Here is a 13,224-nt window from a genome sequence, read left to right on the forward strand (position 1 = left end):
CAAATTTATTCTCTCTTTTGTTTTCATTTGCTGTGGGATGACATGCCCTTTTGCTGGTTTAAGCAGCATGCCTCTCCGGGCATGGAGGATCTGGTTTGCCATGACCTTGCTGCATCTTGGCCTCAGCTAATTTTGCAAAGTTCTCCTGTTTGTGCATTAAAGCTTTCAGAGAACAAGAGCACCTTATTTTCTCTGTCTACCATTTCCCAAGACTGCCTGGCTATTCTAGTACGGCTCTGCAGGGGCAGGTCTGGCGCGGGAGTTCTCGCTTTGGTTCTAAGCAGGTTTTAGTTTAGCTTTGTCCTGTAGTGAAGTAAACAAGAGGAAAATCTCATTGGTCTCTTGTAGGCACACCTGATGCTCCTTTGGATGTCCAGGTAGAAGCTGGTCCCTCACCAGGTATCCTTGTGATCAGCTGGTTACCTGTCACCATCGATGCTGAAGGATCTTCCAATGGGGTCCGGGTCACTGGTTATGCTGTATATGCAGATGGACAGAAGGTATCGTGCCAGCGCTGTGCGAGGCTGGCGGCTGTGTGGTTAGGTGGCTGGAGGCTGGGACAGGGGTAGAGAGTGGCTGCAAGAGCCTCAAGGCCTGCAGAGCAGCTTATGATGACCATACCATTCAGCCCTAACGGGTGATGAACATTAACACCACTGAGATGCTCCTGAGACCTGGCCAGGGCTGAGCAGGACACGTTGTATTTGTCTGAGGTGGAGATAAAGCAAGACAAGGCCACCGTCCAAAAGCAAGGAGACTTTTTGGGTTTCTTTTTACCTGGAGAGGACTTTTCTAATTAACATATTGTTAGCTCAGCTGCAGGCTGGTAATGTATGGCTGATCCTCACCTGGAGCCCTGCGTCCAGTTCTGGAGTCCTCAGCACAGGAAGGACATGGAGCTGTTGCAGTTGGTCCAGAGGAGTCCACGGAGATTATCTGAGTGCTGGAGCACCTCCCGTATGACGACAGGCTGAGAGAGTTGGGGTTGTTCAGCCGGGAGAAGAGAAGGCTGTGGGGAGACCTTAGAGTAGCTTCCGGTACTGAAAAGGGCTCCAGAATTGCTGTGGAGCAGCTCTTGATCAGGGAGTGCAGGGATGGGACAAGGGGAACACCCTCAGCCCCACAGTGTGAATGTTGGGGTTGTCCTGTGCAGGGAAAGGAGTTGGACTCGATGATCCTTGTGGGTCCCTTCCAACTCAGGACATTCTATGATTCTCTGCTGTGAGGAGGCAATGACAGCCCTTGGCCTGGAAAGGGACAGGGCTTGCACTGTCTCTTTTGGCTGATGCACAACAAAAAATAGTTTCTTGGTACAACTGAGCTGGGAGAGTGTCTGTGACAGGATCCTTCCCTAGTGAAAGAGGACAATTAATGTCAGCCTCCTGGGCTTCACCCAAGGCACTGGCTTGATTCTTGGGGAAGCAGTGATCTCCATGATGATGAGTGCACTGGGCATGGACAGAAAGACGTGCACAGCCTTGCCACTACGTGGGGCTTGTGTCTGGACTGTGAGGAGTGAGGCGTAGTTCTCCAGCCCTTTCTTAAATTAGGAACAGGCAATGGGAGAGGTGTAAGAACACAGGTGAAGAACCTCCAGGGGTTTCTGGGTTCACAGTGGCCTTTCGCACTCATGGTGTTGTGGCGTAAGAGAGGTGAGGCACTGAAGGAGTACAGTGCCAGACAGAGGGATGCTCTGCTGGTTGATTGCTCCTTTGTCATGGAGTGATTCGTGTTGGAAGGAATCTTAAAGCTTGTCTAGTTCCAACTCCCTGTCCTGGGCAGGGACACCTTCACTGTATCATAGAAAGAGTTTTTCCTCTACAGAGGTCAAAAAAAGGAGGAGTTTGGGAAGGTAGGTGAAACGGAGGCCAAGAAAAAAGGGATGGCCTTTGAAAGCCTAGGGAACGAGGAGAGTTAAACCTGGAGCAGACAGGAATACAAGTTTATTTTATGGACTATCCATCTTCTCAAATGGTTCTGGTAACAATTCCTCTTTAGTGTTCATTCTTCCTTGATGTTGTGCAGAAGGGTGGGGGTCCTGCATGCCTGCTGTCATTAACTTTAGGTTTAGGAATTGAGCTGTGCACAATATGTAATTGTTCCCTGTTTTTTTTCACTTGCAGGCGATAGAAGTTACTTCTCCAACAGCTGGCAGTGTCCTAGTGGACGTGTCCCAGCTTCAGATGTTCCAGGTGTGCCGGGAGGTTTCTGTGAGAACAATGTCTCTGTATGGGGAGTCGGTGGACTCAGTTCCAGCCCAGATTTCCTCAGTCTTGCTCCGAGCCTCTCACCACTCTTCACCTTCAGGTTCTGCTGTTACCGCCACTTTTCCCTCTAGACTGCCCCTCAGAGAAGCCAGGGGCTCGCTGCCTGCCCGCAGCCCACCCGCATGCCAAACATCTGCACCCCTGCTCCGACAGCAACTTCCATCTGATAACTCGAATGCCAAACTGACTGATCCCTCCTCCGCCCCTGATGGCTCAGCGCCACCTTTGCCAGAGAAAGCCTCTTTGCCACCACACCTCTCCTCTCCCAGTGCTTCCTTGGTGCAGGGTTCAGGCACTTCCCCACACGGATCGGACGTTGCAGGAGCCAGGAAGAGCCTGGTTGTGCCTCCCCAACCGGCTGGTGGCACAACGCTCCCTGGGGATGGCGTGGAGCCCAGCCCTGCAGGGGAAGCAGAACCAAAAGGCCTGGGCGAGGCAGCGGCCATGCAGGTAAGCGCTCACATCTCCTGCCTGGTGCCACGTGCGCTGGGAAGGAGAACAGATCCTTTTGGGGAAAGGGAACAGAATGGCATTGAGCGTCGTTGTGTGACACGCTGTTACCTTTGGGCCCTCATCCAGTGCCTGGTGGACCAGGGAGTTGTGGCTGCTGTTGTGTACCTGGAAGAGCAGATGAAGCTCCTAGCTTATTGCATGGGTGCAAACAGATCAGGAATCACAGAATCATAAAGTCGTAGATTCATAGAATCAGAATAGTTTGAGTTAGAAGGGACCTTAAAGATCATCTAATTCCACCCCCTTTGCTGTGGGCAGGGACACCTCCCACTGGATCAGGGGCTCCAAGCCCCATCCAACCTGGCCTTGAACCCCTCCAGGGATGGGGCAGCCACCCCTGCTCTGGGCAACCTGGGCCAGGGTCTCCCCACCCTCATTGTGAAGAAATTCCTCCTTATGTCTAGTCTAAATCTTTCCCTCTACAATTTAAAGCTATTCCCCCTCACCCTATCACTCCATGCCTTTGTAAAAAGTCCCTCCCCAGCTTTCTTGTAACCCCCTTCAGGTACTGGAAGTTCTCCTCAGAGCCTTCTCATCTCCAGGCTGAACAACCCCAATTCTCTCAGCCTGGCCTCCTATGGGAGGTGCTCCAGCCCTCTGGTCATCCTTGTAGGAATAGAGTCAGGAAAGCAGGAATTCCTCAGAGGTTGAAGGTGAAAAGGATGACGATGTCAGCACCAGTCTGGCATCACTTTGCGCTCTGACCTGAGAGATCTTCTCCAGTCTAGTGGGCTTGTGAGGTGCTCCAGCCCAACAGCTCGGCAAGGGAGGCGTGAGTGGAGAAGAGCAGGCAAAGCTGACATCATGCATTTGGAGTCCTGGAGGGTGGATGAGCACTTTCTGGAGTTTTTTAGGACACTGGTGAGAAGGTCTGAGAGCCCTGCAAGAGAACAAGCCAATGGTCTGTAAGGTGCTCACTCTGTGACAAGTGGGAAGTGGGTCCTGGTGGATTATATCTAGAAAAAGAATCTTTTTTTCCATTCTGACCATTGATATCGGGGACACGGTTTCCCTCTTGGCTGCCCGGGTGCTGCTGGCTCATGGTCAGCTTGTTGTCACCCAGCACCCCAGATCCCTTTGTGCAGGGCTGCTCTCCAGCCTCGTGCTGCCCGGTCTGTGTGGACACCCAGAGTTCCTGTGTCCCAGGATGCAAACTGCCCATCGTGCTGGGGATGCATGTCTTCACTTGGCTGTCAACAGAGAGAAACGGATCCCGGATGATTGATTAAACCTGAGCTCCAGACCTGTCTGGTTTTTGCCGGGGCCCAGGGGACCTTTAGAAGCAGGTGCTGCAGTGTTTGAATCTCCTGTCAGTGTTTTCAGAGTGCGCCTGGAATGGTACATCAGGAGAAGGTTGGACTCCATTGCAGAACACAGTGGAGGCTACTTTATTTAGAGTCAGGGGCAGAGAAAGGGGTGAAGGCCCAGCCGCCTTACCCACCTTGTTCCCAGGGTTCTATTCCTTCATCTCTCAGACATTCTTTTCAAAACCAGACTGAAAATCAGACCAATATTTTGAATTTTTGTAACCCCCCTAGGTGAGTCCATGCAGTTGCACCCTGTGTGTCCATTCTGCACTGATCCCTCTTTTCTTCACAGCCTTTACCAGCTCCAAGCAGTGCTGGGGTAGTGTCCTCACCTCCAGCTCCAGGTGTCATGTAGGCTGCTGTTTCAGACGTTCTTCTGGCACATGAAAGTGGGCACTGACAGCGTTGTATAGCTTGGACTCTTCTTGCTGCTCTAAAACTGGTTGTCCATGCTCTGCTGTGGCTTACAGAGACATGTGTGGTGGCCAGAGCTGCAGGGGTGGAACAACCTGGTGTCTCCTTGCAGCCCATGGCAGGGAGTACCGTGTTGCGTTTCCTCTGGAGAGTTTGGGGTGATAAGGGCCCTTTCGGGTGCACAAGCATCACGCAGTCACTTCCCCAGGTTTCATTGTTTTTGATGGCCTTTTTTGGCTTGTTTCCTAGATGGAACAATCTGTGACCAAAGCGCCAGAGCTGGAAAGCCTATCTGACAGGAATCTGAAGCTCCGTGTGGAGACCTGCCATGCCTGCTCCATGGAAGAGTCACCAAAGGGTCCCAGTGCTGAGAGAGAGAAAGAGACAACAGAGAAGCAGTTGAGCACAGAGCCTCTGCCATCCCCCAGCCAGGCTGAGGGGACAGAGGGCACCTCCCGAGATGCAAGCGCAGGTGGGAGTGGCTGCCATGAGTTCCTGAGGTTGTCCCCTGGCAAGGAGGTGGTGAAAGAGCTGTCCAGAGTGAAAAGAGAGGTTTGTTTAACCGTGGTGGAATGTCTCTGCCCATGGATGGCTGTGGATGTGTCTGACACCCTTAATTTTCATCCAGCACTGTTCTGTGGGCGACACAACCTGTCTGCCAGTGGAGTGGGTGGGTGTACATATACCAGTTGCTGCAGTGGATGCTCCCCAGTTGATTTCCTGCCCCACTTTAGCTCTCTGTGGCCTGGAGAAAGGCATAGTGCTCCTCTTTTGCTGGAATAGTGCTGCCACAGCTGAGGAATCTGTTTTGCTTTTCAATAGCAAGAAGAAAAGCTGTCTGAAATGGGAAGACGGCAGCTGACCCTCTTCGCTGAGCACAACCGCAGTTCCGACCTGTCCGATATTCTGGAAGAGGAGGAAGAAGATGAACTGTCTTCAGAAGCTCTGGAAGAGAAGAAATGGGACCAGAGAGAGCCATGTTCCCAGGAGAACGGGGAGAAGGTAACTCGTAGCAGGGTAATGCCTGGGGGAGTGCCAGTGCCACCATCCCATGCCATCCGCTCCAGGGAGCAGGTGCTGATCTGAGCCTAGCGCCCTCAGCAGCACTGGTCTAAGCTCCTGCCTGCTCTGCTTTTACTCCCAGTGTTGCCTTAAGCTAGTGAAAATACAAGTTCCTTGTGAGAGGGAAGGGTGTTTGTGTTATGAATGTACTCAGGGTTTAATTAGCTGGAAAAACGCACAATAGTGTGAATTTCATAATCCAGGGATAAAAATCATTCCTGTCAGTCAATGTCTTAACACATATACAAACAGTGAGTACAAAGGGATCTGTAAAGTCCACATTTCTATAGATCTGTACCAGTCCTCGTGAGGAAAACCAGGCAGGGAATCAATCCTTCCAGTGCTGAAAGGGGCTCCAGGAAAGCTGGGTAGGGGCCCTTGATCAAGAAGTGCAGGGATAGGATGAGGGGAACAGTTTTGAGCTGCAAAAGGGGAGATTGAGATGAGATCTTAGGGAGAAATGTTTTTCTGTGAGAGTGGGGAGTCCCTGGCCCAGGTTGCCCAGAGCAGTGGTGGCTGCCCCATCCCTGGAGGGGTTCAAGGCCAGGTTGGATGGGGCTTGGAGCCCCTGATCCAGTGGGAGGTGTCCCTGCCCATGGCAGGGGGTGGAACTGGCTGGGCTTTGAGGTCCCTTCCAACCCAAACCATTCTGTAATTCTGTAGTGTGGCCCCTCAAGTCCTGCAGGCACTCCTGAATGGGAATAACTCAGTGCAGGTTGTTTTGCTGAAGCCTTGGTTCTCTCCGTAGGCACGGATGGCTTGTAGGAGCAGAGCTGTGGCTTTGCAGCTCAGGTGTCACATGAAAGAACATCGCGATTGAGTTGACTGATGAGTGATCATCCTCCCATGTTACAAGTTCAAACAGTAAAAGCTAGTTAGTGTGTTCAAACGCAGCAGGTACTGTTCTTAAAACCGTGTGACTGGAAGGTGGTGTGGAAATGTTCAGATTGTGGCAGTTGGGATAGATGTGTGTGAGGGACAGGGTTAGGGTTGGATAATTGAGGAACTGGTGAGATTTTCATGAAGAGCGATGTGCCTGTAAACAAAAGAGCACCCTGATCTCCTCATGTCACCAAAGAGCGGGTATAGTTCATCAGTAGTGACCTGTGTGGCTGCCAGCCTGCCTTTAGCACAGATGGATGTATCTGGGGAACATCGTACAACTGGCAGCAGGCAGGGGGTTGACTCCATTTGAGTCCATTTGCTGCTACTCCTTTTTGCCCCTCTGAAGGGAGTGCTGCTGCTTCCCAGGTGAGGAGGTTGGACAGGCAGTGTTTCATGAGCCCCAGGATAACCTGGCAGCTGGAGAGGCCGGGGCTGCCTGGGAAGTACTTCTTGAAAGGGCTTCCAGTTGTGGGATTGCACTGGAAAAAATGGAGCAGCTGAGGGACCTGGGGTTGTTCAGATTTGTGATGGGAGACCTCATTGCTCTCTGCAGCTCCTGGAAAGGAGGTTGTGGTGAGGTGGGTGCTGGTCTCTTCTCCCAAGTAACAAGTGATAGGATGAGAGGAAATGGCCTCATATTGTGCCAGTGGAGGTTTAGATTGAATATCAGGAAAACTTCCTTCACTGACAGAGTGGGGGATAAGAAAGTGTGTGGCTGTGACACTTCACGACATGCTCTAGCGTGTCAACATGTCAACGGTGAGATTGAGCTGACAGTTGGACTGGACAAGCTTAGAGGTCATTTCCAACCTTAATGATTCTATAATTCTATCAGCAGTTTCCGTGGCAGGAGGGCACAGTCAGGAATGCCATTCACTCTCTCTTTTTCCTGTGTTATTGGCATGAATGGGTTTGGGGTTTTATTTTCCTGAAGAAGAAATTCTAACCCCCACCCCCAGATCCTATCAAGTTGAGCAGCCTCGTGCCTCTTGACCTGGCCCTGGTTTCTATCCTGGCAGTGACAGGTTGAGGATGTGAGCATGGCAAACTACTGAACGGGGAGAGGGCATTGGGGGCAGAAAGCTTTAGGGCACTGAGCTCCCACCACTGCTGTGCAGAGCGAAGGGCAATGGTGACTGAAGCGCACCAGGCCTGTGCAGGACGAGGAGCGGGACCTCACCTGGAGTCCTGCAACCAGCTCTGGAGTCCTCAGCACAGGAAGGACATGGAGCTGTTCCAGTGAGTCTAGAGGATCCCATGGAGATGATCTGAGGGCTGGAGCACCTCCCATATGAAGCCAGGCTGATTGAATTGGGGTTGTTCAGCTGTGGGGTGACCTTAGAGCAGCTTCCAGTGCTGAAAGGGGCCCCAGGAAAGCTGGAGACAGAGTTTTTAGCAGCACCTGCTGTGGCAGGACAAGGAGTAATGGTTTTAAACTAAGGGAGGGGAGATTTGGACTGGATATAAAGAAGAATTTTTTTATGATGAGGGTAGGGAGGACCTGGCTCATGTTGCCCAGGCTCATGTTGGAGGCCCCATTCCTGGAAACACTCAAGGTCAGGTTGGATGGGGCTCTGAGCAACCTGGTGTGGTTAAAGATGTCCCTGCTTCTGCAGCGGGGTTGGACTGTGTGACTGTAAAGGTCCCTTCTAACCCATAGCATTCGGTGATTCTAGGATTCTGTGCATTTGGGAACACTTTGGGTTATCTCAAGACTCCTCAGCCGTCTCCATCAGGATTTGGCAGATAAGATTAACCTCAACTAAGCTGTTTAATTTCTGAAACCATTTATTGTATTGAAATTCAAAAGATAGAGCCACAACTTCATAAACAGCTACAATTAGTCTTACTGGACGTGTTTTATGGTTGCATTTATAAATTCCGTGTATTACTCATTTGGTGCTTACAAGCCCTAGAGCACATGTCCTGTAAAGGCATTTGGAGGAAGCTGAGCTTGTTTGGTTTCACAAACAGGAGGCTGGCAGGAGGTCGAGGAGCTGCCTAAAATGGCTTAAAGGTTGGTTAAAAAGGTGAGAGAGCAGAAAAATCACCTTGTTCTTGGCAGGTGATATAAAAAGAGGCAGCAGTCATGAGCTGCTGCATGAGAGGTTCGTGTTGGAGAGGAGTACAAACATCTTTCCCAGGAGGATGGAGCAGCCATGGAGTGGGTCCAAGAGAGGTGTGGGATCTCCGCCCTTTAGTAGTTCCAAGCCTCAGCTCAGCAAAGGCGTCAGTGTTGGAGGTTGAACTGGAGGCTCCTTCAACCTGCACTAAATAAGATTCAAGGCCGACTTTTGCTTGGAAAAAGTTATGGAGGTAGGAATGATCAATAGGCAGCTTAGAAACACCTATTTATCCCCCCACTGTGTTTGAGTTTTTAATTCTCTCTCGACAGGTCTCCTGCCTGCAGCCTAAAATACCAATGGCTACATATACTGTGTAGACTAGATGTGAATGCTTTCAGAACATATCACGACTTAAATAGTCAGGGAGGTTGGACAGAACACCTCCAGAAGTATCTTCCAGCCTGTACGACGCCGTGCACCTAGGATCCGATCTGTTTAGTTGAGTATAAATGTTGGAAGAGACAAAACAAAAATCATGCAGTTGGTCTGAGATAGATTTTTTAAAGCCATCAGTGTTTTCCCCCAAGTTTTAGGTGAGCTGCAAGGGAAGCACAAGTCTGTGTGACCCCTGGGAGACAGCAGGGTTTGGATGTGTTTGTGGCACTGCTGTTGCCCTGGATTTGCAGACAGTAAACTCTAGAGCTGGACCTTGGCAGATGATCGGAAGGGCCTGGGGAAGGTCCTCCCACAGCAGCAACATTTCCAGGGGTTTTCTCACTGCACAGAGTCACTTTCTTCTGTTCCAGCATTAGGCCAGAGAGGTAAGGGAGGACTCTGGGTCCTTGTGGGAGCTGGGACTCATCCCCACGGAGGGAGGAACCCGATCAGCTCCAACGTACCTTAACAGCCCTGGAGGAACTGGGATGCTGCTTCCCCATCATCCCAGGCTGGGGATGCTGAAGCTGTGAGAGCTCAGATGGGTAGGATGGAAGGTGCTGCAGGTGGTTGTGTGCATAGAGACAGAGGCTGGGAGGGAGCTTTTCCATGCATTGGCCTTTCTCACTTTCTGCTGCATTGCAAGTTCATCTGATTGTCTTTTGCCAGAAGCCCCATTGCTCTCTCTTGCTTCCTCCGCTTGCTTCGCTGCAGCCCACAGTCGCCGCTCCATCCTGCTGTGCTGGGAGGGAATCAGCTGTGCCTTTGCCTCTCTTTTTAATGTTTATTTCCTCTCTTTTTTCCTTTGCTTATCCTGGCTGTGACTTTTCTCGGGGGCTGGGTACAGATGGATCTTTGTGATACTGACAGCGATGAGGAGATTCTGGAGAGGATACTGGAACTCCCGCTTCAGAAGAACCACAGCAAGAAATTGTTTAGTATTCCTGAAGTGACTGAGGATGAGGATGAGGATGAAGATGAAGATGAGTGTGGTATGGAGGAAAAGGCAGACCCTCAAGACTCCTTGGAAACAGTTCCTTACCATTCGGGAAGGACAGAGAAGCTACTCAACATCAAGGAGCCATTCCTAAAGGCAGATGGGAGCAATGCCTCCACAGATCTGTCCGCTCAGACTCTGCGGGAGGAGTGTGATGGTAAGGAGAGCAGAGGGGATGCTGACCATGCGAATCCTGCCTCTGTCCCACTGGCCTGGAGTCAGAAGAAGGCAAACTGGAACTGGGGCTACCAGGAGAACGATCTGAAGCCTGGGACTGGGGCAAGTACCCCTCGGAGCAAAAAGAAGGGAACTAATTATCGAGAGAAGAGCCGGAGTCGGCCTGAGATGGGTAGGAAGAAACAGAACGATTTAACAGAGCATTGCAGTCGTCTGCTGGGCAACTGCAGCCCCATGGGAGGCGGGTTATACAGAGCTCCAAGCCTCAGGGAGGAGTTGAACGTTGTGAGCAGCACTGGTGGGAAGGAAGGGTTTGACCTGTACAGTCATGCCAGGCAAGGCGCTGTACGAAAAAGCCACAGGAAAGCAGTGGTTTCAGGGTTTGCAGAACCTCCTGGGATGGCAACGCGCTGCTCCAGCCCCAGGAGCCTGGAAATCGACATCGAATATGACTCTGAAGATGATCAGGATTCAACTTGTGCGTCCCCTCCTGAGAGCAGGCTGTGGCCAGAAAGGTCCCAGAGCTGGCAGGGGGACTGGAGCGATTGCTCCGGTCCGTCTGAGCTCGTCCGCATGGATGGCAGAAGGGATCTGACCAAACTAGAGATGGTGGAAGAGCAGGGCATGGAGTGGGCTGAGTCTCCAAGCCAGCGCCTGCGATTCTTCTGCCCAGAGAAGGAAGAACTGAGATGTGAAAGCAGTTCTGAGGAGCAGGGCTGGGAGCTGGACTGTAAGTCACCTGGCTGGAGAAGGAGGCTCGAACATCCTTTGAAGGGGATACGTAGCACCTCCTTGCACAAAAGGGTTGGGTGACTTTTCCTATTCTGGCTTTGAAGCAGCTTGCAGTGGCATTAGCTTCCCTCTGCTTCCCTGCCCTGCCTGTATCTTGCTTTGTTCAGTGTTGTCCAGAGAAAGGACCCTCCTCTAGGATTGTCTGGAAGAATATCTGAGAGGTTCTGTAGTCCTGTGCTGCTCCGTGCCTTTTCTTGTCGTAGCTGCTTCTGCTTTCCCTGCTCACTGACTGATTGTCACCGATGCAGTATTCCTTTTCGCACTGGGTCTTCCTCCCCATGACAGGAGTTTGTGGGTCCCAAATGAAAGTCCCTGGTGAGATAAACTGATTTGTGAAAGCTCCATGTAGATGATGGCCATGATGTCATTACCTCCCCTCGCAATGCCCTTTCCTGCACCTTCACACTCTCTGGTGCATGGCAGGGCGCCTGCCTGTTCTTAGGTCTGTTTTCCCACTCCCTTGGTGTTTTCAGCTCCGCAGGGTCCCTGAAGAGGAATGTTGCATTTGGATGCGCTGCTCTTTGTGGAGTGCGATTGGGCTGAGCACTGTTCCCATGCGTTGAAAGGGAGAGGCTGCTACTAACTCTCTGGTGGTTCCTGTTGCAGGCGTCCAGTAACAAAGATCCTAGGGCCCAGGAGCTGCCTGGCACGGCCTGGCCGGCTCCCAGCCGAAGAGGGAACAGGAGCGTAAGGAGTCGTCACGTGCAGAAACCTTTGCTCTCTAGTCCAGGTGAGCAGCTGAGCGAGTTGGGCAGCAAGAGGGAGGGAGGCTGTTGGAAACAGCAGGGCCGAGGCTGGTAGGAGGTGTGTGAGCCATGCAGAGCTGTGGCACAGCAAGAGACCTGACATCATCCCTGGTGTGTCCCCATTTCACACAGGTCCTCCAAGAAGCGTGGCTTCAGAAACCTCTGCTAAAGACGATGACATTAGAATATTTGTGGCTCTGTTCGATTATGATCCTGTTTCCATGTCTCCTAACCCCGACGCAGCAGAAGAGGAGCTCCCATTTAAGGAGGGGCAGATACTGAAAGTAAGAGCACACCTTAGTGAGTGTCCCCTATTCTGTATGAATCTGTCTGATGTTCTAGGGACAGCATAAAAGCTTGGGAGTCAGAGCCTTCTTCCTCTTGGGCGTTTCCTTAGCCTGCCTTTCTCTGTACATCTTGGTCCCTGTAGCATGAACAGCCTCTGGCCTGTCTTCTCCTTCGCAGGTGTGTGGAGATAAGGATGCTGATGGCTTTTACCGAGGCGAATGTGCAGGAAGGGAGGGGTACATTCCCTGTAACATGGTATCTGAAGTCCAGGTGGAGAATAATGAAATGAAGAAGCAGCTCCTAAAGCAAGGATTCCTTCCTGCTGACACACCCGCGGAGAGCCTAGGTACTGTATCTCCTTTCCGGCATACTGCCCTGTTGCCAGCACATTTCTTTGCTGAAATGGGGAAAGCTCAGCTGTGTCAAGCTCCGTGGCCAGTGCAGCGCTGCGCAGCGGCCTCCAGGGCTGGTCCCTGGGATCTGCAAGCCTGTTAGCGGCTGTTGCAGGAGCAAGCAGGGAGGTCTCAATAAGTGAGGGAGGCAGATGCTCTGAGTTTTTGGTTTATACCTGACTCTACCACAGCACAGCGCTGCCCAGGGCTGTGTTTGAAGCTGCTGGACCTCCTTGGGGTGTCCTGTCCATGGATGCAGCACAGAGCACGAGGGAGGATGATCCTCAACTAGAGGAGGGCAAACAAAAATATTTGAAGAGCAGCTGAAGGGTGCGAGTTAGAGTTTTCATTTCTGTGTTCTCTCCTTTGTTTTGCAAGTCTATAATTGCACGCATAGGGGTGAAGATGGGAAAAGACTTACAGGGAAGGGAAGGAAGGCTGTGAGACAAGGTAGGCAGTCAGGAGGCTACAAGGAGCAGACCTGGTTCTTGGGCTCCTCCTCGCTCACTCCCTGAAACGCATGGTTGGACTTGATGATCCTGAGGGTCTTTTCCAACATAGTGATTCTGTGGTTCTGTGTTCAGTGCTTTATGCACTGCAGGGACTTCCCTGTTTCTTCTCACTCGTGTGCTCCAAGAGAGGAGAGGAGCCTTTCCTGGGATGTGCAACCATCCCACCTCAGGCTGAGTTAGGCTTTGAGCTGCCCCAAGGCTCCTGTCAATGTATTTGTGTTCCTTATCACTCACGTCTCTCATCCTGCCCCTTCCTGTGTACCCTTTGCTACCAGTGGCAATTGTTTGACCTGCTCCTCTTCTTAAAACAAGAGGACATTCTTGTTTTGATTCTTGTTTTGGCTACCCACTACTGCCCACCAGTTCAGCGC

At 51.6% G+C, this 13,224-nt stretch overlaps 1 protein-coding gene across 11 annotated transcripts in view; it reads left to right on the forward strand.

The window, feature by feature from the left end:
• The window catches only part of TSPOAP1 (TSPO associated protein 1), a 64,193-nt gene that overhangs the window by 36,293 nt on the left and 14,676 nt on the right, over positions 1 to 13,224 (forward strand). For 10 of the 11 annotated variants that reach the window (XM_069873916.1, XM_069873910.1, XM_069873915.1 and 7 more), the window contains 8 exons: positions 349 to 500; positions 2,124 to 2,717; positions 4,751 to 5,053; positions 5,324 to 5,503; positions 9,797 to 10,927; positions 11,522 to 11,645; positions 11,794 to 11,945; positions 12,127 to 12,295. In XM_069873916.1, coding sequence (XP_069730017.1) covers positions 349 to 500; positions 2,124 to 2,717; positions 4,751 to 5,053; positions 5,324 to 5,503; positions 9,797 to 10,927; positions 11,522 to 11,645; positions 11,794 to 11,945; positions 12,127 to 12,295 — 2,805 coding nt within the window. The remainder of the gene's footprint in view (positions 1 to 348; positions 501 to 2,123; positions 2,718 to 4,750; positions 5,054 to 5,323; positions 5,504 to 9,796; positions 10,928 to 11,521; positions 11,646 to 11,793; positions 11,946 to 12,126; positions 12,296 to 13,224) is intronic. The other variant, XM_069873917.1, reaches the window with a different exon arrangement.

The sequence above is a fragment of the Phaenicophaeus curvirostris genome, chromosome 21 (genome assembly GCF_032191515.1).
Source record: "Phaenicophaeus curvirostris isolate KB17595 chromosome 21, BPBGC_Pcur_1.0, whole genome shotgun sequence".
NCBI lineage: Eukaryota > Metazoa > Chordata > Aves > Cuculiformes > Cuculidae > Phaenicophaeus > Phaenicophaeus curvirostris.